Here is a 20,727-nt window from a genome sequence, read left to right on the forward strand (position 1 = left end):
TGGCCCCGAGAGTGGGCAGTGCGGCCTCTGTGCAGACAGCCCTGAGCAGCGTAACCCTGCCGCCCCTGTCTCCTGCTGCAGTTGGATCGTGGCCGACTCTGTCTCTGCAGCCTTGGCGGGGTCAGCAGAAGAGCTGAGGGCCTGGAGGAAGACCCTTCTGGGGTCCTGTATGCAGTGGCTGGCTGTGTCCTTCAGTGGCAGGGAGCCAGGAGATGAAAACCCCCAGGAGCAAGAGAAGCCAATGCTGCTCCGATTAAGCCAGTTGCTGGTAAGTGACTCTCCTTAGAGACCCTGCTTACATGCTGAGGGGACGTGAGCCAGACAAGCCAGACTGTATGGTGTGAAGGAGGCCTCAGAGGAAATGAGGGGACTGATGTCTGGGGGCAGTCGGGTGGGAGGGCTCTGAATTTGTAAGCCATCTTTTATCAGGAATGGATGTTGCATTTTATCAGATTCTTTTTCATCTATTGAGATGTTACAGAAAGTCTGTCTTTTGATTAGTCTGTTAATAGGGTGAATTTTATTAGTTAATGCTAAACCAGCCTTGTATTCTTGAAATCAACTACTTGATCATAGTGTATTAGCCTTGTTCTATGTTGTTGAATTTGATTTGATAATTAATTCCGCTAGGGAGTTTTTGTTCCTTTGGGCAAAGGCATAGTTGAATAGTGTTGAATTTATCTTTTCTGTGATGCTCTGTGTTGGGTAAGGCAGGCCTCATAGGATGAGTTGGGAAAAGTTTCACTAGGTTTAAAATTCAAGCGGACAGTTTAGTTTTTTCTTAACTATTTTATAGGTACCGCCTTCCTATCTTCTGGATTGCTTTGTTTCCAGTCAGAAATCTGTCATTCTTACTTTCACTCATTAATACATGGTGCCTTTTTCCCTACGGCTGATTTTAGGACCTTTTGAAAATGTGGGTTGAGCAGTTAGTTGTCTTATGATGGCCCATAGGCTTTCCATCCCTAGCTTCTTAAGCACTGGGTGCAGTCAGCCATCTGTTTATCTGCAGCTTGTGGTGGTTATAAAGTTGAGAAATGGTCCACGTTTATTCCCTTCTATTAAAGTACCCCCTTTTAAAATGTTATGTTTCCATATAGAAATAGTATCCTGAAAGTTAGTAGTAGCCCCCAAGGCATGTTGTCTGTATAGCTTCCAGGCATGCCATCTGTATAGCTTCCAGGCATGTACCATACACTTGTGGATTGTAAAACCCCAGTGGAAGCTGTACAGCTTCAGAGATACATTGAGATGTGTAGAGCTTGGGACTGGATAAGGGTTTGGGTGGCTCCCGTACTCTAGCTGCTTGATGTTTTTATTTGTGAGTTCATTATGAATCACAAAGTGATTGAGATATATATACTTTACAACCTGTACTTTCAGGCTTAATTTGTTGTGTCATGGTTTGTGAATTTAAAGTAACAGGAACCCAACATGGCATGACTTCAGTGTGTACCCTTCAGTGTCTCTTTTCTTGGTTAAGTATTACTTTACAGATATGGGAATGAGTAGCTGGCTTGGGTTTTTTGTTTTGTTTTTTTCAAGACAGGGTTCCTCTGTGTAGCTTTGGTGCCTGTCCTGGCTCTTGCTCTGTAGACCAGGCTGGCCTCGAACTCATAGAGATCCGCCTGGCTCTGCCTCCGAGTGCTGGGATTAAAGGCGTGCGCCACCACCGCCCGGCAAGTACCTGGGTTTTTGTTGCTTAGTAGTATTCTATATGTGATGTCTGTCACCCTTTCCTCCAATACCATGAAAATGTAAATTTACTGTCTTTTGTGATCGTAAGCTAACAAACACCAACTACAGAAGTGAGCAGTGCAGAGCTGGGGTGTAGCTGAGTGGTAGAGAGCTGGTTCAGCACCTGCAGGCCCCTGCTCTATCCATAGTGCCCTACCTACCACCAGCCCCACCCAGGAAGACCAGCAATGCAGAACTAAGGGAACATCGCAAGGCCATTCCGCCATGTTAGGTGAATGAATATCCTAGAGATGGTATATCTGCGTGCAAGTGATGAGCTAGAACTGAACTGTAAGTGTTAGACACTCCCTTACAGACAGCGCAGAGGTTTTTGTCTCTAGATTACTCTAGACCCTGTGAGGCTCAGTACTGACTGCCACAGCCCTCTGTACATCTGATCAGTTTATCCTGGTGAATCCCCGAAACAGCAAGTGCTGGGCAAAGAGAAGAGAATTAAGAATGTGATGCGTCAGAGAAGACCTCGGTCGAGGGCCAGTGCTCTGGGATCTCCTGGCCGTCTTTGGCACTGAGGTCTCTGTGCATGGCTGGCCTGGTGGAGGCAGTGACATGAGTGACCTGTGCTAAGCTGTGCTCAGGGCCAGCGTTGCACCTCACGGTCCCTTTGTGCACTGTTTCCTGGGGTGGGTGAGCATGTCCTCTGAGTGTTCTCCACTGGTTCCTAAGTGAAAGGCTAATCGCAAATCCACCAGTGCTGTCTGAAAAGGTGGGCATGGAAACATTACAGGACCGCTCGGGAAATGCCCCTTTGCGTGTTTGGTGTGCTGATAAAATTTCAGATACAAGGGGTTGTAGCTCAGTGGGTAGAGCCCTTGCTCAGCATGCACAAAACCCTGGGTTCCATCGCCAGCACCGAATAAACAGGGAATGGTAGCTCAGACCTGTAATCCTAGCCCTCAGGAAGTAGGGGCAGGGCGTCCCCAGTTAGTTCACGGCGGCCTACATGGGAGCCTGTCTCAAACGAAGCGGCTGTGTTTGGGTACTTGGTTTCTGTTTGCTGTAAGTTCATAGTCTGCACGTTAGTCTTCGTTGTAAGATGGTTGGCCTGTCTCTGCCCCTCTGTGTCAGCAGGAACGGCAGTAGGTGAGTGGAGCAACTGCAGGGGGGATGACAGACTGGGTAGGAAGGACTGCAGGGCCCTCGGTAACCCTGCTTCAGAAGTCAGAGAGAACTAGAGCTAGTTCAGCTGCCTCCCGAAACTGCGCTGGAGCCCTCAGTGTGTCCGGCTCACTGGCATGTTTCATGTGCACTTTTGCTTGCTTTTTTCTAGCATGAGCTTAAAGAGGTTGACCCTGGTGACTGGCAGCAGTTTGTGAAGACAGGACTCAAGTAAGTTGATTTGATTTTCTTGGTGCCACTTGTAAAGACGTGGTGCTCCAACCATGCAGGTCTCTTTAGCTTGTCACTAGAGTACCAGTTACAGCGGCACAGCTGTCAGCCTTGTCTACAGAGAAGAAAATCATCTTAAACACACAAACATGGAAATGGTGTGATAGTGCATGTCTGTAATGCAGCACTTGGGAGGAATTTCAAAATCATTCTTTTGCTCCATAGCAAGTTCAAGGCCAGCCTGAGCTGCATGAGACCTTATCTCAAGAAAACAAAACAGTCTGGAGAGATGGTTCAGTGGATAAAGGTGCTTGCTGCCAAGCCTGACAATCTGAGTTTGATTCCGGGTCAGGACCCCCTTGGTCTGACCTCCATATGCATGCTGTGATGTGTTGCGCGCGCGCGCGGTCAGGACCCCCTTGGTCTGACCTCCATATGCATGCTGTGATGTGTTGCGCGCGCGCGCGCGGGTCAGGACCCCCTTGGTCTGACCTCCATATGCATGCTGTGATGTGTTGTGCGCGCACACACACACACGTGCACACAGGAAGTAAAAATGAAATTTTGAAAATTTGAAGTGTAGAGTTGATAGCTGTACTCAAACACGATGAATGTCACCGTTTTCTATATTATTCCTAATTAATTCTTGTCTCCCCTCTGTGCCCAGCCATGCATTTGTCATCCTCCAGGGCTGTTTATCTTGTAGTTTTATTTTGTTTGTTTTTGTTTTTTTAGTGCCGAGGATTGACCTAGCTAGGGCTTTACAAATGCTAGGCAAGTATTTTATACCACTGAGCTGTGGCCACCAGCCTCTGTGTGGCAGAGTATGTTCCACGGCATGATGTATTATTGCATGTGTTTGATATTTTGAACATTCATATCATTCTTTGTCTTTGTTTTTTCTTTTTACTCAGATGTTTCTAATTTAAAACATACAGATCTAAAAGTCATCCATTTTCACTACTGTGTAGAATTCCGTCTTTAGACAGTACAGCGGTTTATTTAGCAGTTCCCTGCTGGAGGACATCTAGGCTGTTCCCTGAGCCCTCCCCACCTTGATAGCCCCTGCAGTGACTCCCCCATGTTACATGTAGTGCTGGTAGAGGACCTGCTGGCTGGGGGAGGACCTGCACACTTTGAATGTCACTCGATGAGCAAAGTGGAGAGACTTTGTTCCCAGCAGGGAGTGTGTGTGTTAATGTGACCTCGCTTGCATTTGCTGTGGTCAGACTAGTTTGGGTGTGCAGAGAATCATGAAATGATGTGTGGTGCCTATAATCTTCATTCCTGATTATTTGTGATGTCCAACATCCAGAGAAAATGTCATGAGAAGAAAGAAGGAAGGGGTGGTTCCAGGTTAAATACTGCCATCATTATTATATTTTCTTCTTCTTTTTTTCAAGCGTTATTTATTTATGTTTGTATGTATTTGAGTTCTCTGTCTGCATATTCCTCTACTTGCCAGAGGAGGGCATTCAATCACATTACAGATGGTTGTGAGCCACCCTATGGGTGCTGAGAATTGAACCCAGATTCTCTGGAAGAGCAGCCAGTGCTCTTAACCACGGAGCCATCTCTCCAGCCCCCTCTTCTTTTTCTTCTTCTCTTATTTGTCTGTCTGTTTGTTTGTTTTTGACCTTTTGAGACAGAGTCTCACTATGTAGTCCAAGCTTCCTCCAACTCTGAGCCTTCTTCCCAAGTGCTGGGAAGTGTCCAGGGGAATTGATGCAGCCCCTGCCCATCCCTACTCTCCCCTACACAGCCCCGCCCAGCCCCACTTTCCCCTACACAGCCCCCGCCCATCCCCACTCTCCCCTACACAGCCCCGCCCAGCCCCACTCTCCCCTATACAGCCCCTGCCCAGCCCCACTCTCCCCTACACAGCCCCGCCCAGCCCCACTCTCCTTGATGCTGCACAGCACTTCCTGTTTTCTTCATGACAAGTCTAGGGAGATCCTAATGCTGACCTAGAGAGAGCTACAAGGATTTCTCCTAGACCTCTTCTCCTTTTAGTGGGTTTGAAGGGATTGAAGACATAGCTTGGTGTAGTCCAAATGACCAAGGACCCAGGGAGGCCGACCTGGTAGGGTCCACTGCAGAGTGCCGTCCTCAGACTCAGGCATCTGCCTGCTGACTCAGCAGACAGAATGGTCTTCTTGATAGCTCTGCCACAGAGGAAGTTCAGCCACGTGCCACAGAAGATGGTTTGGTCAGAGATCACCCTGTATGATAGCGATCCCACACGAGGCTGGGTAGTGATGTCGCTGTCCTGTCTGTGTCAGCCATTCTGTGACGTCTGTCTCATGACAGGATCTCCTCATGATGTAGGTTAGAGATCCCTGTCATGGTGGACAGATAGGACTCAGAACCAGGGTTGAATGTATACATAGCCACTGTAAAATTGTCAGCTTTCTATTTTTGGAATTCTAAGGACAAATGTTATTTCCTAAAAAAATAAACTTCCCTTCATGACACTTTTTCCCTTTGGCTTGTCTTCCAGATTTCGGTACCAGAACCTCACCTTTTTGAAGACTCTGCTCGATGCCATGAAACTCCTGTATAGTCCAGAAAGCTCTGTGCACACAAAACTTGTCCAGCTTCCAGTGGTCCACATGATGCTCACCCAGCATTCTCTGTTTTTGCCAACCATGCTGACATCGGAAGAACCGGAAGATCTGGACAGTCAAGTAAAAGGTGTCTGCACACTCTGCCCTCCCAGCTCAGTGACAGCTGCTGTCTTCTGCTCCGTCCAGCTAGCCATGCACCATTCCTTTTCAGAGTGCCGTACTGGAATCTCTGTGTCTATCAGATTCAGGGTCCAGACGTGCTCCTCTGTCTTAACAGTGACACAGAAGTTGCCCCCTGTTTTGAAGGCTTTGTCTGGTTTACAGAGGTTCTGTGGGGGCTCATGTGGCCCTGTCAGGAGCTGGTGTTAAAGGTCTGGGAGTTAGGAGAGAGATGGGAAAATAAGTGTGGACATTTGCCCGGAGAGGAGTGGAGTCGCCCATGGGTCTTGCAGGAAAGGCTAGAGCTTCATTGGTGGTGGCCCACTGCTGTAGAAGTCTTCCAGCCAGGTTTGCACTCTGTCTCCACCTCAGTCAGCATGGACTCTGTGCTCACGAGTCCCTGGTGCTGTGTAGACTGCTTTGAATGTCAGGACCCAGTCTGAGTGCTCCTGCCCCCTCCAAGCGACAGTTTAGAGACAAAGCGTCACCCTCAGACCAGTGAGCGTTAACAGGGTCTGTCTGTCCTAAACAGCCTGGCTAAAGACAAAACTGTCAGATGCAAATTATTGGTCCAGGAAGTTAGAAAGTGAAATGGTCTCCACACCTTGTGCAGGCAGGAGTGTGTTTGCTGGAGATTGTGTTGGCATAACTGGGGAGTGTGCTTGGATTCTAAAATCTTGGGTTTTTTAAAATGTGGGGGAAGGGGTAGGTAGATCCTGAGCCCAAGCCCTGTGAAGCCCTAGAAAGATGGTGATTCTGAAGATGATTTATTACAAGACTGCGTGTGATCCTGGGGCGGAGACTGGATGGAGGCCCCCTCCAGCCTTCCTCTGGAAGGATAGTACCAGCTTCCAGGCCTGCTGCAATGCACCCTCCCCGACTGTGAGAAGGTGTCTCTCTCCTTAGTGCTTATGTCCGTGTTTCTTCCAGAAACCCTGGTGGACCTGATGTCCGCTGTGGTGAGGATGTGCCCTTCCGTCTGTGAGAGCAGCCACTTTGCCGTGCTTCTGGGGACCTACAGCGCCACCCTCAGTGTCCTGGGTGAGGAGGACCTGATGGCCAGGCTATGTGGGAGGGACTCGTGAGTGTACCCTCTTGTGTATTGGAGGGGTTCCGTTTCCTGAAAGTGGCCTTCCTTTGTCTCTAGACCAGAAGATTTTACTTCTCCTTCGTGCATATGAACAGAACAACCTCAGCCTCATCAGCTTCAGGTAAGTGTTGGCTTGACAGGTGGTCATGAACAAAAGGACAGTGGGGACACTTGGCCCAGTGGCGTCGCCCCTCTCCAGGGAGCTCTAGATCCGAGACAACTCATTCCTCTCTGTTGTTGTCTTAAACTATTATTAGGATTTGTATTCCTTATTTTGTATAAATGTAGGCATATGCATAGCATGTTCATGCCACAGTGCACACTTGGAAGTCAAGAACAGAGCCTCCACAGAAGCGTTGGCAGGAACCAGACCCACACTGTAGTAGTTGCCATGTCCCGTGGGCCTCAGTGGGCAGCTGCCAGCGAGTACCAGGCTGCACAGGGTGGGGTCTCCAGGCAGGGCTGACTAAAGACTTTGCGGCAGTCCTGATGGGTTGGTTCCTCCTGTGGGCAGCCTGAGGTCAGGATCCTGTAGCTGCTTTAGCCTGCCTGTAGAATCCCTGCTCTGCTGCTTCCCAGCGGGCCAGTGAGTGGCCGTGCAGCGTCCCCAGGCCCTCGGTACCTCTTCCCCACATTGCACAGAAGGTGGCAATGTAAGCCATGGGGTCATCGCACCGATTGCGCGAATTAGTGCATGCGACAGGCTCCGAGTCTGGCCACATACCCCAAGAGTGGTGTGTGGGTGCTGACTTGTGCTGCCACCACCCGCTGTCCCTGCACCTCAGCAGCACCATCACCATGTCGATTTCAGAGGCCATGTTAAGGATTAAGTGTTAGAGCGTGCATGCTTACCCAGAGTGGCACTTGGGTCTTGGTGTTGGGGTTGTGGTCATCAGTTCTGTTTCTGGTGGGTCCTGTGACCAGTCTGCACTCCTCTGTGACTCTAGGGTTCTGTTGTGGGGCCCAGCAGCTGTGGAGCATCACAAGACATGCCGAAGCCTAGGCAAGTCACTGTGGCAGCAGCCAAGCGTTGGGGACATCCTCCGCCTGCTGGACCCAGAACGGATGATGCAGACCATCCTGCACTTCCCACAGGACCGGAGGCTGCTGCCTGCTGAGGTGTGGTGCTGCTCTTCTCCCTCCCCTGTTACCACTCCAGTTTTGTCCAGAGGTGCAGACTGGACCTCCATGTCCATACTGAAGCTGGACCACACTGGTTACACTGTTTTGTTATTTATTACCCCCACAAGCTTGTCTTGAAGTAAGTCTGAAAGATCACAGTTTCCTGTGAAAACTCTGCTTTTTGTAGAACTGCTTAGGCTTTATGAACTCTGACAGTTCAGCATTCGAATGATCAGCATCCACGAGCATGTTGTTGGCTTGGGCTGTTTCAGGACACAGGGGAGCCACTGGTGTTTAAGGACAAGACTGTGAGAGTGGACCTCGACAGCCTCTATGACCCCTGCTTTCTCCTCCATCTCTTTGGGGAGTTGACCAGGCCAGGTGAGTGGGCCGCCTTCTGCAGTCAGATTGCTGTGCATTGTTTTCATGGCTCCCAGGTTAGTCCCCAGTCAGAAAACTCTTCTTCTAGGGTTTTGTTTGTTATGAGTATGTTGCTAGGGGCCTAGGGGCACAGCCCGCCTTATCATTCCTGGGACCTAGAGCCCTGAGCTAGTCTGCTTTCTCTCCCTTTCAGTCACGATAGTCGGTTTGTTGGTTTGTTTTTTAATTAGTCCTTACCATTGTGCACAGATGTTTTGCACACATGCCACAGCACCCGTGGAGGTCAGAGGACAACTTTAAGGAGACGGTTTTAGCCTTTAGTATGAATCCCAGGCATCACATTCAAGCTGCCAGGCTTTGCAGCAAGCACCTTTATCCTCCGAGTCCTCTTGCCTGCCCATGGATTTATTTATGTTATATTCAAGGTCTTTAGCTATACTTAAGACCTTGTTTTTGTTGGAAGAACAAGGGATATTGTTCTTTTTTCCCAGAATTGAGAATTTAATTATTTTTAGTGTTGGATTATGCATTCAAAATTTAAAATTTAGATGATAGAAAATTAAAACTTTAAGGCACACAGTAAAAAAAATTCTGTATCTGACTTCTAGGCATGGCTTTTTATTTATTTACAAAAATTTAGTGTGTGTGTGTGTGTGTGTGTGTGTGTGTGTGTGTGTGTGTGTGCGCGCGCACGCGCGCTCTCCTGGCCCCTGTGCTTCCACCGTGGCCAGGTATTGCTGCCTTGTCCGACGTCAGGCCTGTGATTCTTCTGTCTTACTGCTCCACTTTCAGCCCTTTGTGGAGAGTGGGAACCTGTTTTCATAACCTCACTACCTGCCCACTTGGAGTGCTCAGCCAGCCAAGGCTGTTACCAGTGGCAGTGACAGATGCTTTTTCCACAGCAGCTCTTGTGCCAGACAGGCTGGAGCTACAGTCTGCCAAGGCAGCCACACAGGGTGAGCTGCAGGCCACGGCCTGGTGCCCAGCGCACCAGACCTGTGGACTCTGCTCTCTGTGAAGAACCTTCTACAGTTCATGACTGAGGATGTCATATAAAGAGAGGCTGAGGCACATTTCCTGGTGCTCCTGGAACAGAGCCACAGGACCATGAATGTCCACTAAACCTGGGTGCTTTTGATGTTTCCGTGGTCTTTGTCCTGGCTAAGCCATCTCGGAATTTTAAAGCTGGTTTTAGAAGGTCAAACTCCTGTTCAAAGGGTTCTTAAAACAGAGTAGCATTTATAGGCACTCTTCAGTAACCTGTTATATTTTCAATACCCAAGGGCAGCCCTCTTCCATAAGTGCACAGCTAAGACCAGAGAGTAGCCGAGAAAGTCACAAAGTAGGAAGTTGATTTCTCCTCATGGCCACATGGAAAATTCATTTGTCTTAGAATGTCAGTAGTTACTAAAATTATCCCAGCCATCAGAATTCTAGCTTTCCTCATTGAGTGTAAATTAAATGTTTAGACTGTTCTCTCTCCCAAACATACTCTATTCATGAATATTTGTTATGTAGCTATCTCTTAAATACCTCTGTTCTCCAGAGCAGTATTCATTTTATCTACAGTTTGATGCTTTTAAAAAGCTTTTTAGTGCTCTTTTCACATCCAAATCGTCAGTTGTTAGAAACTGTAAAATGGAGTCCGTAAGTTACTGGAACAATCGCCTGATTGTTCTTTTCCCAGTCTTGGCTTCCGTCTGTGCTTTACCATCAAGTGGGTTCTCATGAGCAGCATGTGCTAAGTTACAATTTAGTAACTTGAGTTCTGGTTTACTTGGAGTGTGTCCACCATGTCTACGTAACGAAATCATAGCTCTGGTTCAGTTGTGTCTTTGCTAAGGGTGAGTGTGGCTGCTTAGGGCTCATGTCATGCAGTTGATCACAGTTTACTCTCCAGCCAGATGACTCTGCTTCATGCATATGCAAGAGGCTAACCATAGCATAGACCGTTTCTCCTTTCTGAGTGTCTTGTTAGGGTTTCCATTGCTGCGATGAAACTCCATGACCAAAAAGCAAGTTGGGAAGGCAAGGGTTTATTTGGCTTACACTTTCAGATCTTAGTCCTTCACTGAAGGAAGTCAGGACAGGAACTCAAACAGGGCAGGAACCTGGAGGTGGGAGCTGATGCAGAGGCCATGGAAGGGAGCTGCTTACTGGCTTCCTTCCCATGGCTTGCTCAGCTTGCTTTCTTATAGAACCCATAACCACCAGCCAGGGGATGGTACCACCCACCATGGGCTGGGCCCTCCCCCATCAATCACTAATTAAGAAAATGCTGTACAGGCCTGCCTACAGCCCGATCTTATTTGAGGTTCCCTCCTCTCAGATGACTTAGGCTTGTGTCAGGTTAATAAAACTAGCCAGCGTGCTTGGCTTTTGTGCTATTCTTAAACCTTTTCTTTGTCACCTATAAACCTTATGATTGCTATTTTTACTTTGTTTCTGGCTTGTGCTTCTGGAGCTGGCTTGAGAGCAGTGTGACCCCCGTGTCTCCAGGTTCTTCTTAGGCCCCCGTGGTTGCTGGCCTCCTGCACGTTGCCCTGCTGCTCAGTACTGCTGCTGCGGCTTTTAGATGTTTGTGTTCTCTGTATTTGGGTTCCGATAGTTTTCTCTGTATCTGGTTTACATGGTTTCTCTTGCAGTCTTCTGAGTCACTGGCCTGTTCTGATCTTGGTCCTGGCCAGTGCACTTTCAGCTCTGTCCCACCAGCCACTCCCAAATAACCGTGCAGAGACTTACTGTTAATTATAACTGCTTGGCTGAGAGCTTAGATTTGGTTGTAACTAGCTCTTACAACTTAAAGTAACCGATTCCTATTTATTTACTTGTTGCCATGTGGCTCCTGGCTCATGACTTCATTTTGTACCTGTCCTACTTCCTCTGCGTCTGGCAGTGACTCTCTTGTCCCCACCTTCTTCTTCCCAGAATCCTCAGTCTGGCTCTCTCACCTCGCTCTTCCTGCCTAACTGGCCAGCCAGCTCTTTATTAAACCAATGAGAGTAATACATATTCACAGTGTACAGAAAGAGTGATTCCACAGCAACTTCATCTCCAGCCTTCCCGCAGCCTCCTCCAGAAGCTGCTTGGGTCCTCATTCTCTCCGTCTCTGTCTTAGCGTGCACCGTCTTTGCTTCAGTTTTAAATTGATCACATTGATAGTGTATTCCAAGAGTGTTCATAGAAGACACTCATTTCCGTTTGCTTCTGTTAGTTCCTGATTGGGTCACTGACCACTCAGTCTAAAAAGCGTCTTTATGGGAAATTATCACCAAGTTACTCATTTTTCACCAAGGGAAACCTAGCTCTCTTCTGAGGTTCTTGGACAGAGTTATTCCTCGGGGAAAGTCCTGAGTTCCCATTAAAGTGGAGCTGACAAGATCAGGTTCTATTGGTGAGTGTCAAGCCCTTGGGCTGTCGGGATTGGTCCCCTGTATGTGATCAGCTGACAAGATCTAGGTTCTGTTGGTGAGCGTCAAGCCCTTGGGCTGTCGGGATTGGTCCCCCTGTATGTGATCAGCTGACAAGATCAGGTTCTGTTGGTGAGCATCGAGCCCGTGGGCTGTCGGGATTGGCCCCCTATATGTGATCAGCTGTCCTGCACTTTCTCATAGCAGTTGGGAGTGCCTTGAGGCCTCACATAGAGCAAATGGATGTCAGCCAGCAGGCTGTCCCTGACCCTGGCAATGCTGGGAATCCCCCCATGGCCTTGTGTGTGGTAGACAAGTACTCTGCCACTGAGCTGTGCCCTGGCCCCCAGCCCTAGCAGACGTTTTTGACCGTTGCTTTTGTTTAAGCCTGGTGAACCACTCTACAGAGAGTTTTGTTGTGTGTTTAAAGAATAAAGGAAGGAGGGTCGTCAGAGTGGAGGTAGGGGAGTCCTTTGTATACAGAATGGGCCCAGATCCCACTGGTGCTGGCTGAGTTTCCCAACTTTCAGTCCCTTCTAGTCTTTTATATGGGGCAGAGGCCCAGGGCTAGACAAGGTAGGACCTGGATGCCAGGTCCCTCGTTGTGTCCCATTCTGCTGACGCGCTGAGATTGCACAGTGAGTCTTGGTGTTGCCCTGGCTCTTCTCAGCTCTGAGGCTTCTGTGCTTAGAACTGACCAGTGTTGTAGAAACAGGTACTCATTGCCACAGAAGAGAGTATACTCTTGTCCAGTCTCAGCAGTCAGAGAGACACTTGTTTTCTTTGTCCAGCCCGAACAGCTGGCATTTGTGGGAAGTAAAAGAAATCCTGTAGGTTGTACAAGAATCATGAAATTTGGATCATGTGTTTAACGCTGTAATTTACTTTCTGTAGAGTTTGTGGTGGATTGTCGAAAATTTTTGGATTCAAATGCTCTGGGTCTAACTGTCGCAGCCCTTAGCAGCTATGACCCCCAGATGCGAGCTGCGGCCTACTATGTCCTAGCAGCCTACTACTCACACCTGGAGGGAGCTCGCTTCCGGGAACAGTCCCAAGTGAGTAGAATTGGATAGATCTGTGGAGATGCAGGTGAAGCTTTGGAGAGCTGCCTGTCACCTGGGGCAGGAGGAAGGGTGTGGAGAAGGCGTGAGTGAGAGGCCCTGCTCAGCCTCGGGAGACTGCCTTCTGACCCCAGGGCCCACTGGGAAGGGCTCCCCTGCACCCTGCTTTCTTGTGGCTAGACACAATGGTTTGCCTTCCGTTGAATGTTGGTCTAAACTCAGTGGTGAAGGCAGCTGTTATCCACACCATCTGACCCCCAGAAGCCCACACCCCGTGCTGCTAGAAGACAGGAGCAGATTGGACTTCAGGAAGTCCAAGAGGAAGGCACACAGTATGCTGCTATAGCTTCCCGTTGGTCCCCAGGCTGGAAGGAGTGGGCACTCCCTGCAAGCTGTGACCAAACAGACACCTTCTGAAAATGCTCGTCTTTTTTCCCCTGTTCAGGTTCTGTACCTGTTGGATGTTGTCCGTAATGGAATTAAAGCTCCAAACCTGAGACTCCCCTTTACCGTGGCTCTTTTTATTGCCAAGGCAGCGCTACAGATCTTGAAACCAGGTACCCTCGTAGATTCCGGGGGAGGAGAAATAGATAAAGCCAAGGTTGTGGGAGTCAGTCAGTTCCACAGGTTTCTTCACTGTAGAGCACCCCCTGCCTCTAGGACTGCTATGAGAGGTCAAGGGTCATGCACTCCAAAGCCTTGTAGACTGCCCGCACAGCATACCCCCATCTGAGTTAACAGCTGTTCTGCTGAAACTGTTGCTCACTGATCGTGCATAGCAGAGGCCATGGTGTGTGTGGTTCCGGGGACTCAGCTGGAAAGCATGAGTCATTCTGAGGTGTAACCCAGGATGTTAGAGCACAGCTCATGGGGAACAGGGCTACCTCTAAAAGGACATGCAAGTAACAGGCCTCGATTCACCAGAAGGCCCTGGTTGGGGTTAATCAGAGAAAAACCAACAGAGGGTTGGTACCATCGGGGCCCCCAGGGCTGTGTTAGTCTAGCAAGGTCATAATCTCAGCTGAGAAAACAGTCCCCACCTGACTCTCCACCTCCTCACCAGCTGAGGTCCCCAGGAGAGGCAGGGTGTCTCAAGCCCTCAGCTAGTGTGTAGTCAAGTGTGCAATCAAGTTGCTCTTCGAAGTCAGGTCTGGTTCTCATCTGTCAGAGAACTTGTGTGACATGGTTTCCTTCCCTGCCTTGGAAACTTGTGGAGGGGGCTAAATAATTATCACTTTGCTGTTAGGAGAAAATACAGCAGAGATCAGATGTTCATGGTGGTAGTCTCCCATTGTGCCCATGGTGCCTGGGTATGGCTGTCATATCAGTCCTCATGCCAAGGAAGGTCATGGGTTGGTGACCAGTGACCCCCCAGCTGGACCTTGAGAGTGCAGCAGGAAGAGGAGGTGTGTACCATCCCTGCCTTGTATTCTGGAGCCAGATGTCTGAGCCTCCCTCCTGGGCCAGCCCCTTTCTAGGAGAGACTCAAAGTAGGCAGTGTGGGCCCTGTGCTCTTGTTGGTGGCCAAGTCCAGGAATGGTTTCTAAACCAGAAGTGGTCTTGGGTTTCCAGTCATATTCTGGTTTGGAGGGACTAGTAATCAGGAGAAGGATACAGAACCTCTGCTGGGCTGGGATTGATCCCTAGTTCGTCTCCTGCCAGCCTGTGCCACGAGGCTGTGAGTGACTGTCTCCCTGTGTTCTCAGAGGAGCACATGTACTGGAAGATCAGCAAGTTCCTGCTCTCCCACGAGAACTTGAACATGGACAAACTGCCAGGCTTCTACCAGTTCTTCTACAGCTCTGACTTCCAGGTAGTGTTGCCAAGTCCTCAAGGCCCCCAGAGACTCCTGACAGGATTGCTCTGCCGCTGCATCTCCTGTGTCCCCAGTAGTACCGCTTGCTCCCCAGTACCATGGCACAAACGTGCAGTGCAAGGTCACAGAAAGGAACCGTTGGTGCTGCCCCACAAAGCCAGACACACCCCTATGTCCTGGCACTTCTCAGACTTCCTTAAGCATCCCTCGTGTATTTCCTTGCTGAGTCCCTGGACCAAGTATTGCATACCCTTCTGTAAAACTCCCACCACTTGCACATGGCTCAGCGTTGAACTTGACTTGCCCTTGGATTTCTGAGCTGATAATGGAATCAAAGATGGGATGAGACTCTTCATGATGTCAGGCCAGAGCTGTTGCCTCACCTGGAAACAGTGGTGTTTGATTGTCCGACGAAAGGGCTGTAACTTACCTAACAATGCTTTCTTGTTTGTCCGGCCTAGCAAAAAACTGAACAAGAATGGGTGTTGGGAATTCTGCGGCAGGGGATTAGAGACAAGCAGTGCTATGAGCTGTGCTCCAGGAGAGGGGTGCTCCACATCCTCCTGTCCTTCTTCAGCAGCCCCCTGTGTGACGAAGTGGCTCAGGTGAGCATGTTCCTCGGGTCCACTGCACAGCCGACTGTTCTCTGGGGTCCTCCCAGTTGTCTGTCCCCTGACAGGTGGTTGTTTTGTAGTCTTCTTACCATGCCCCTGGTGATAGGGAGAAAGGTCTCTGCCTCTTTAGTTTACCAAGGGAAAGGTGCTGATTGCTGGTCATAGGCCTGTGGAGTTGGCCAGAAAGCCAGGATGCAGATTGCACCATATGAGTGACAGGAGCCCTCTAGCTCCCAGCTTTCATGTGGTGTCTGGAGACAGAAGACCTTTGCAGAAGAATCCCAGCCCTTAGGCTGAGGTAGGAGGATTCAAGGCCAGCCTGGAATGCATAAGATGAACCATGTTCCAAATAAATAAATGTTGGGTCTGTGGACAGTCACACTGTGTGTTCAGTTTTATTAGTTCATATCAGTTATATTATTCTTCTGTGATTTATTCTTCCTGCTTTTGGAACAAGGTCTCCCTTTGTAGCCCTGGCTGGCCTGAAGTCTGATTTTCATGTGGCTGACTTTGAACTTGCAGGCTCCCTCCTGCCTTTCCCGTGCTGGACTGTAGGCCTGACCAGATGTGAGGTTGACTCTTCAAAAGTTTCCACTGAATGTAGTCCCTAAGTATAAGCACTGGACACATGGTCTCTTTGGTTGTTTTGTGAGATCAGAACTTCTTGCATCCCCTCCCGTCACCATACACTGATGTACAAGCTCCAGAGTGCTCTCTGAGGCTGGATCCATCTTTTTGACTGTCTGGTGTCAATATCATCTAACTAAATGACAGTTTACAGTTTTCACTAAAGCTTTAAAAGTCAAAGGCACTCTGAATTTCAATTAAAGACTTAATTCTCAATTTTCCTTTGATTTGGGGAGAATTGAGAGTTAGGACTGCCTTCCCTCACCCATCAGGAATCAGTGAGTTTGCCCTGACCCCTGACTGTGTCCGGGAGCAAGAGCTGATTCTATGTGTTCTAAATACACAAGCCGCTGAAAGAAGAAAATGGGAAAAGGCTGAGGTGCCTCGATTAATTCTTTTTTTTTTTTTTTTTTTTTTTAGTTTTTCGAGACAGGGTTTCTCTGTGCAGCTTTGCGCCTTTCCTGGATCTCACTCTGTAGACTAGGCTGGCCTTGAACTCACAAAGATCCGCCTGCCTCTGCCTTTCGAGTGCTGGGATTAAAGGCGTGCGCCACCACCACCCGGCCTAGATTAATTCTTAGCCTGGAGAGCTTTCATTTCTGTCTTATGTAAGATGTGGGGGGTAACAGTCAGGATTAAGAAACACATTGTGATAAATGGAATTTGAGTATGGTAACTTTACTTTTATAGTAAGAGAATTCTGAGGTGCTCAGAAGCCGTTAAGGATAGTCCTGTGTTGATGGTCTCCCTTCTGGGTGGATAGGACAAAATGGGCTACCAGTAGCAGCTCACGGCTGGGCTGGAAATTCTGGGGTCTATACTGTGTCCCACCTGGACTGTCATGTATCTGAGCTATGTGGTTTTCATGGTGCATGTCTGCTGTGGGTCAGTTCCATGATGGATTATCAGAAGTGAGGCTCTCTCCAAGGCCTGCTGACTGCTGGGAGTCGTCTTCTGTCATTTGCATGCTGATACATTTTTGAAATCACTCTTTTGGAGCTGGGCCTAGTGGCTAGTGCTTATAATCCCAGCCCTCAGGAGTCTGGGACCAGTGTGAGTCCCTATCTAAAACATACTAAAAGTTAAAACAGTGGGAGGGAAAAATCACTTTTAGTTGAGTAAGTTTGTCCACTAAGGAGTGACTTTTGGGTCTTTGCAGAATTGGATTCTGGAAATTCTGCAGAATGTTGCCCACATCACCAGATCTGCCTATGAAGTCATCCGTGACTATAGCCTTTTAACATGGATTTTACACATCCTTGAGAGCAGGTAAGTACTGTTTGCATGAGCTATGTGTTCATGATACCTCCAAGCGTTTAAGTCAATAGACTGTGTGCAGTGGCGGCCCACTGATACTCCTGTGAGCTTGCAGCCCAGCTCCTGGTAACAGCCAAAGGACCTTTCTTCCATTAACTCCTGCCTTTCAGTGTCTCTTATCTGCCTTGGATTGGAGCACAGCTGCGTCTGCTCTGGCAGAACCCCACTGGCCTTCCTGTCTTTATATCACACTCATCCACTGGGGTCAGCTTTCTAGAGGGCTTGACACAGTGTCCTGTTGCCTGAGCCTCTGGTTCTGAAAGGCTTGTTGAAATGCCCAGTGAAGGATGGGGGGGGGGGGGGCAGGGAGGAGCCGGTGCTACAGTGTGGAGGACTGGACAGAAGGTGCCTGTCATTCCTCGTAGTCCCCCTCACTGTGAGTCTGTGGAAGGCTGGGGCCCCTGACACAGCCACACTGTCAGGAGGGCTCTGTCTGTGACAGGGCAACTGTGATATGCCCAGGGCCACTGGGTCTTTTTGTTCTTTTCCAAAGTAATGTCAGCTCTTTGAGAAGCTGACTGCAGTGCACATGTGCAGGCTGCAGGCCTGGGAACTCTGCATATTTCAGATCCCGTTTGTCCCCACACCAGATGACTTCTTAGGGTGCCTACCGCACCTCATCCCCAAGAGGTCTGTGGCACTGTCACGTCATAAGCCTGGTATTGCAGAAGATGCTCCTTCATTGATTTATTTTTGCCCAAAGCTTAGATTAAATGATCTTTTACTCCTAATATAAAAACTAGGTGTTCGTACCAGGGAATAAGCACTGCCGGACATTGGCATTGAAGAGATACTTTTCTAAAGGTTCTTGTGCAGACTTCATGACTGGTGCATGTAATCCTACCACTCAGGAGACTGTGTCAGGATTTCAGGGGGTTCGAGGCCAGTCTGGGCTACCATGCTAGATCTTACCTCAAAAAGACAAATAGAATAAAATCTTTCTAAAAGAAAGAAACAGCTTAAACCTTGTCTTCCAACATCAACAACTTCAAGACTTTCAGATTTTTTTAAAAAGGCATAATTGGCCAATAGCCTGTCCCGTAATAACTTCATTTATAGCTCAAGTTGCTACCGTAACCGCAGTGCTGTTGTTACTGTACTTCGGGGACTTGGGACAGTGTTCTGGTTAGAAAGTGGTCTGGCGGCCTCATCCTGGCTTGATGCCGCATTTCTACATCAGGACCTTGGTTTTACTTAGCACATGTGCTTTGTGGTGAGGGATGAACAGATCGGACCTCTGGCCTACTCTGCAGTCCCCATCTTAGCTTCACAAATTGGCTTTCCTGCTGCCGTGTTTGCTTTCAGGTTTGTGGAGACTCGGCTGCTCTCCAACGTGATCTCCTTGCTGCACACCCTGTGGGCGACCAACCTGGGCAACAAGGCACCGGAGAAGGGCGGCCAGCCACCTTGCCAGCCTGGCTCCCACAAGTCCCAAAAGATGCTTGCATTGCACATGGTCAACGAGTTCCTGTATGTTCTCGTCGCGCTTACAAAGCACCTGAGGTGAGCCCACCTTGAGGTACTCTGCTGTGCAAGTTGGGGCAGTGGTGGCTAGGGCATTTTTAGCAGGAAAAACTTCTAGGTGGCGCCCCCACTGCACCCCCACATTGCTTGAACAAATGAGGTCCCACAGAAGAGCATGTTTTCTGTGACCTTACCTCAGCCAGGGCACCTACAAGCCTCCAGCCTCCAGAGATGCACATGGATCCTCGAGCTCATCAGTCCTGGCAGCTGATCCTTGAATCGGGTGCTAGGTTTCCTCTAGGAGCTGAATTCTCCTCAGAGTCAGTGTTGGAGAAAACGTGTGTACTTAGATTTCTCATATTGGGAGCTGACGTGTGTTGGTGGGAGAGAATGGGGCTCAGAATGGAGGCATTTTTTGATAAGAACAGGGCAGTTGGTTTCAGGTGTCCCAAATTAAATTAAGCCTGCTGAGCAACCATACCTCTTACTTTGCGGTTGTCTGGAACATTGCTGCCCAACAGCTCGTGGTCCTTGGAATGATGGTTTAGCATCCAACCTTGTGTATAGCAGATGACATGAAAGGACCAGAAAGCTGTCTTTCCTCCACTCAGGCTTTCCTGTGAGGTGATACTGAACAGGGCCTGCCTGAGCTGGAGAGGACTCAGCATCCTAGGGTAGAGTTCTGTGGCACTCCCATGGCCCTGACCAGCCTCCATCTTCCTTCTTGGCTTCCCCCATTTAGCTTAGCTTTCCAAGAGATTTCTCTTCCTCAGATTCCAGGTCTCTCTCGAGTGCCTCGCTTTTCCTCTTCTCTGTCCTGAGTGCACACTGGTTTGGCCTTCAAAAGAAGTATAGTTTGTGTGACCCTGACTGTCCTGAGCTGTCAGGACAGGGTCAGCTCTTGCCCAGTCTGAAATATTGACTTCCAACAGACCCACCCTGGCCTCCGCCCAGCTGATCAACTTCTTTTGGACACTTGAGTCTGTGCTGAGCTATCGGGCCACCATCATAAAGACCTTCAAGGAGATGGGCCGATTCACTGTGAACAAGGAGACGCTTTCCACCAAAGATGTGCTGGTCCTCCTCCATAAGTGGAGCCTCATTGAAAGAGACATGAAGCTCCAAGGAGCCCTGAAAGACGTCATTGAGCAGCACCAAGTCAAGGACCTAATGAGTGAGTTCTAGACCTCCTCACTGCCCTTAGCAGCCACAGTTGAGAGCTGGTGCGCACAGAGGCCGAAGTGGGGACCTGGCTTTGAACTTCAGCCCCAAGCCTGGTGGCCTTTTTGCCTTTAGATATGTCAGTACCCAAGTGTGTTAGCTTTATGTCACTGTGACAAAATACATCAGAAGATAAAGGGACCTGGGGTCAGATACACCTTCAGAGGTACACTGCCAGTGACCTACTTTCCAGTGTTTCCACAGGTCCCATAAGTAAGTGCATAATTTTTTAAGTGCATAAATGTTTTAATCCCTTCGCCCACAAGATCAGGACCTTCCTGAACCATTCACTTCCACACTGCTGCATTGGGAGGAAGCCTAAAACACAAAGGCTTCGGGGATGTAGGAGATCCAAACGGTCATATGAGTGTTGAGGTGCCCGATCGCCTAAGGGAGGTACCTAAGAGTGGCTTGTTTTCACCTTGTTCTCTGCTCCGAAGTCAGAAGAACTGATTGGGAAGGCCTGGGAGGAAGTGCAGCCTATACAGCGCTGTCACACACACATAAGGACCTGAGGGGGCTCTCCAGAACTCACAGAGCTGAACACAGCAGAGCATGTTTATAATCCCCATGCTGGGGAGACGGAGACAGGTAGATGTCTGGGGTTGGCTCAGCCAGCCAGTCCAGCCGGATGAATAAGGCCAGGTCCACTGAGAGACCCTGTCCCAAAACACAAAGTTAGTTAAAGAGTGCTTAGTGCTCTATCAGAGGGCCTGAGTTTGTACCCCAACACCCTCATCGCAGCTCACAAACACCTTTAACTCCAGCTCCAAGGGATTCAACACTGCTCACTT

The 20,727-nt window shown here is 49.1% G+C and overlaps 1 protein-coding gene across 1 annotated transcript in view; it reads left to right on the forward strand.

The window, feature by feature from the left end:
• Urb1 (URB1 ribosome biogenesis homolog) overlaps positions 1 to 20,727 on the forward strand; it is a 62,493-nt gene that overhangs the window by 39,535 nt on the left and 2,231 nt on the right. The window contains exons 24-37 of the mRNA XM_059276853.1: positions 82 to 268; positions 3,026 to 3,084; positions 5,585 to 5,778; positions 6,741 to 6,851; positions 6,958 to 7,021; positions 7,848 to 8,019; positions 8,295 to 8,403; positions 12,708 to 12,868; positions 13,320 to 13,431; positions 14,581 to 14,687; positions 15,152 to 15,295; positions 17,091 to 17,200; positions 18,554 to 18,751; positions 19,645 to 19,886. Coding sequence (XP_059132836.1) covers positions 82 to 268; positions 3,026 to 3,084; positions 5,585 to 5,778; positions 6,741 to 6,851; positions 6,958 to 7,021; positions 7,848 to 8,019; positions 8,295 to 8,403; positions 12,708 to 12,868; positions 13,320 to 13,431; positions 14,581 to 14,687; positions 15,152 to 15,295; positions 17,091 to 17,200; positions 18,554 to 18,751; positions 19,645 to 19,886 — 1,970 coding nt within the window. The remainder of the gene's footprint in view (positions 1 to 81; positions 269 to 3,025; positions 3,085 to 5,584; positions 5,779 to 6,740; positions 6,852 to 6,957; positions 7,022 to 7,847; positions 8,020 to 8,294; positions 8,404 to 12,707; positions 12,869 to 13,319; positions 13,432 to 14,580; positions 14,688 to 15,151; positions 15,296 to 17,090; positions 17,201 to 18,553; positions 18,752 to 19,644; positions 19,887 to 20,727) is intronic.

This window comes from Peromyscus eremicus, chromosome 12 (genome assembly GCF_949786415.1).
Source record: "Peromyscus eremicus chromosome 12, PerEre_H2_v1, whole genome shotgun sequence".
Lineage (NCBI taxonomy): Eukaryota > Metazoa > Chordata > Mammalia > Rodentia > Cricetidae > Peromyscus > Peromyscus eremicus.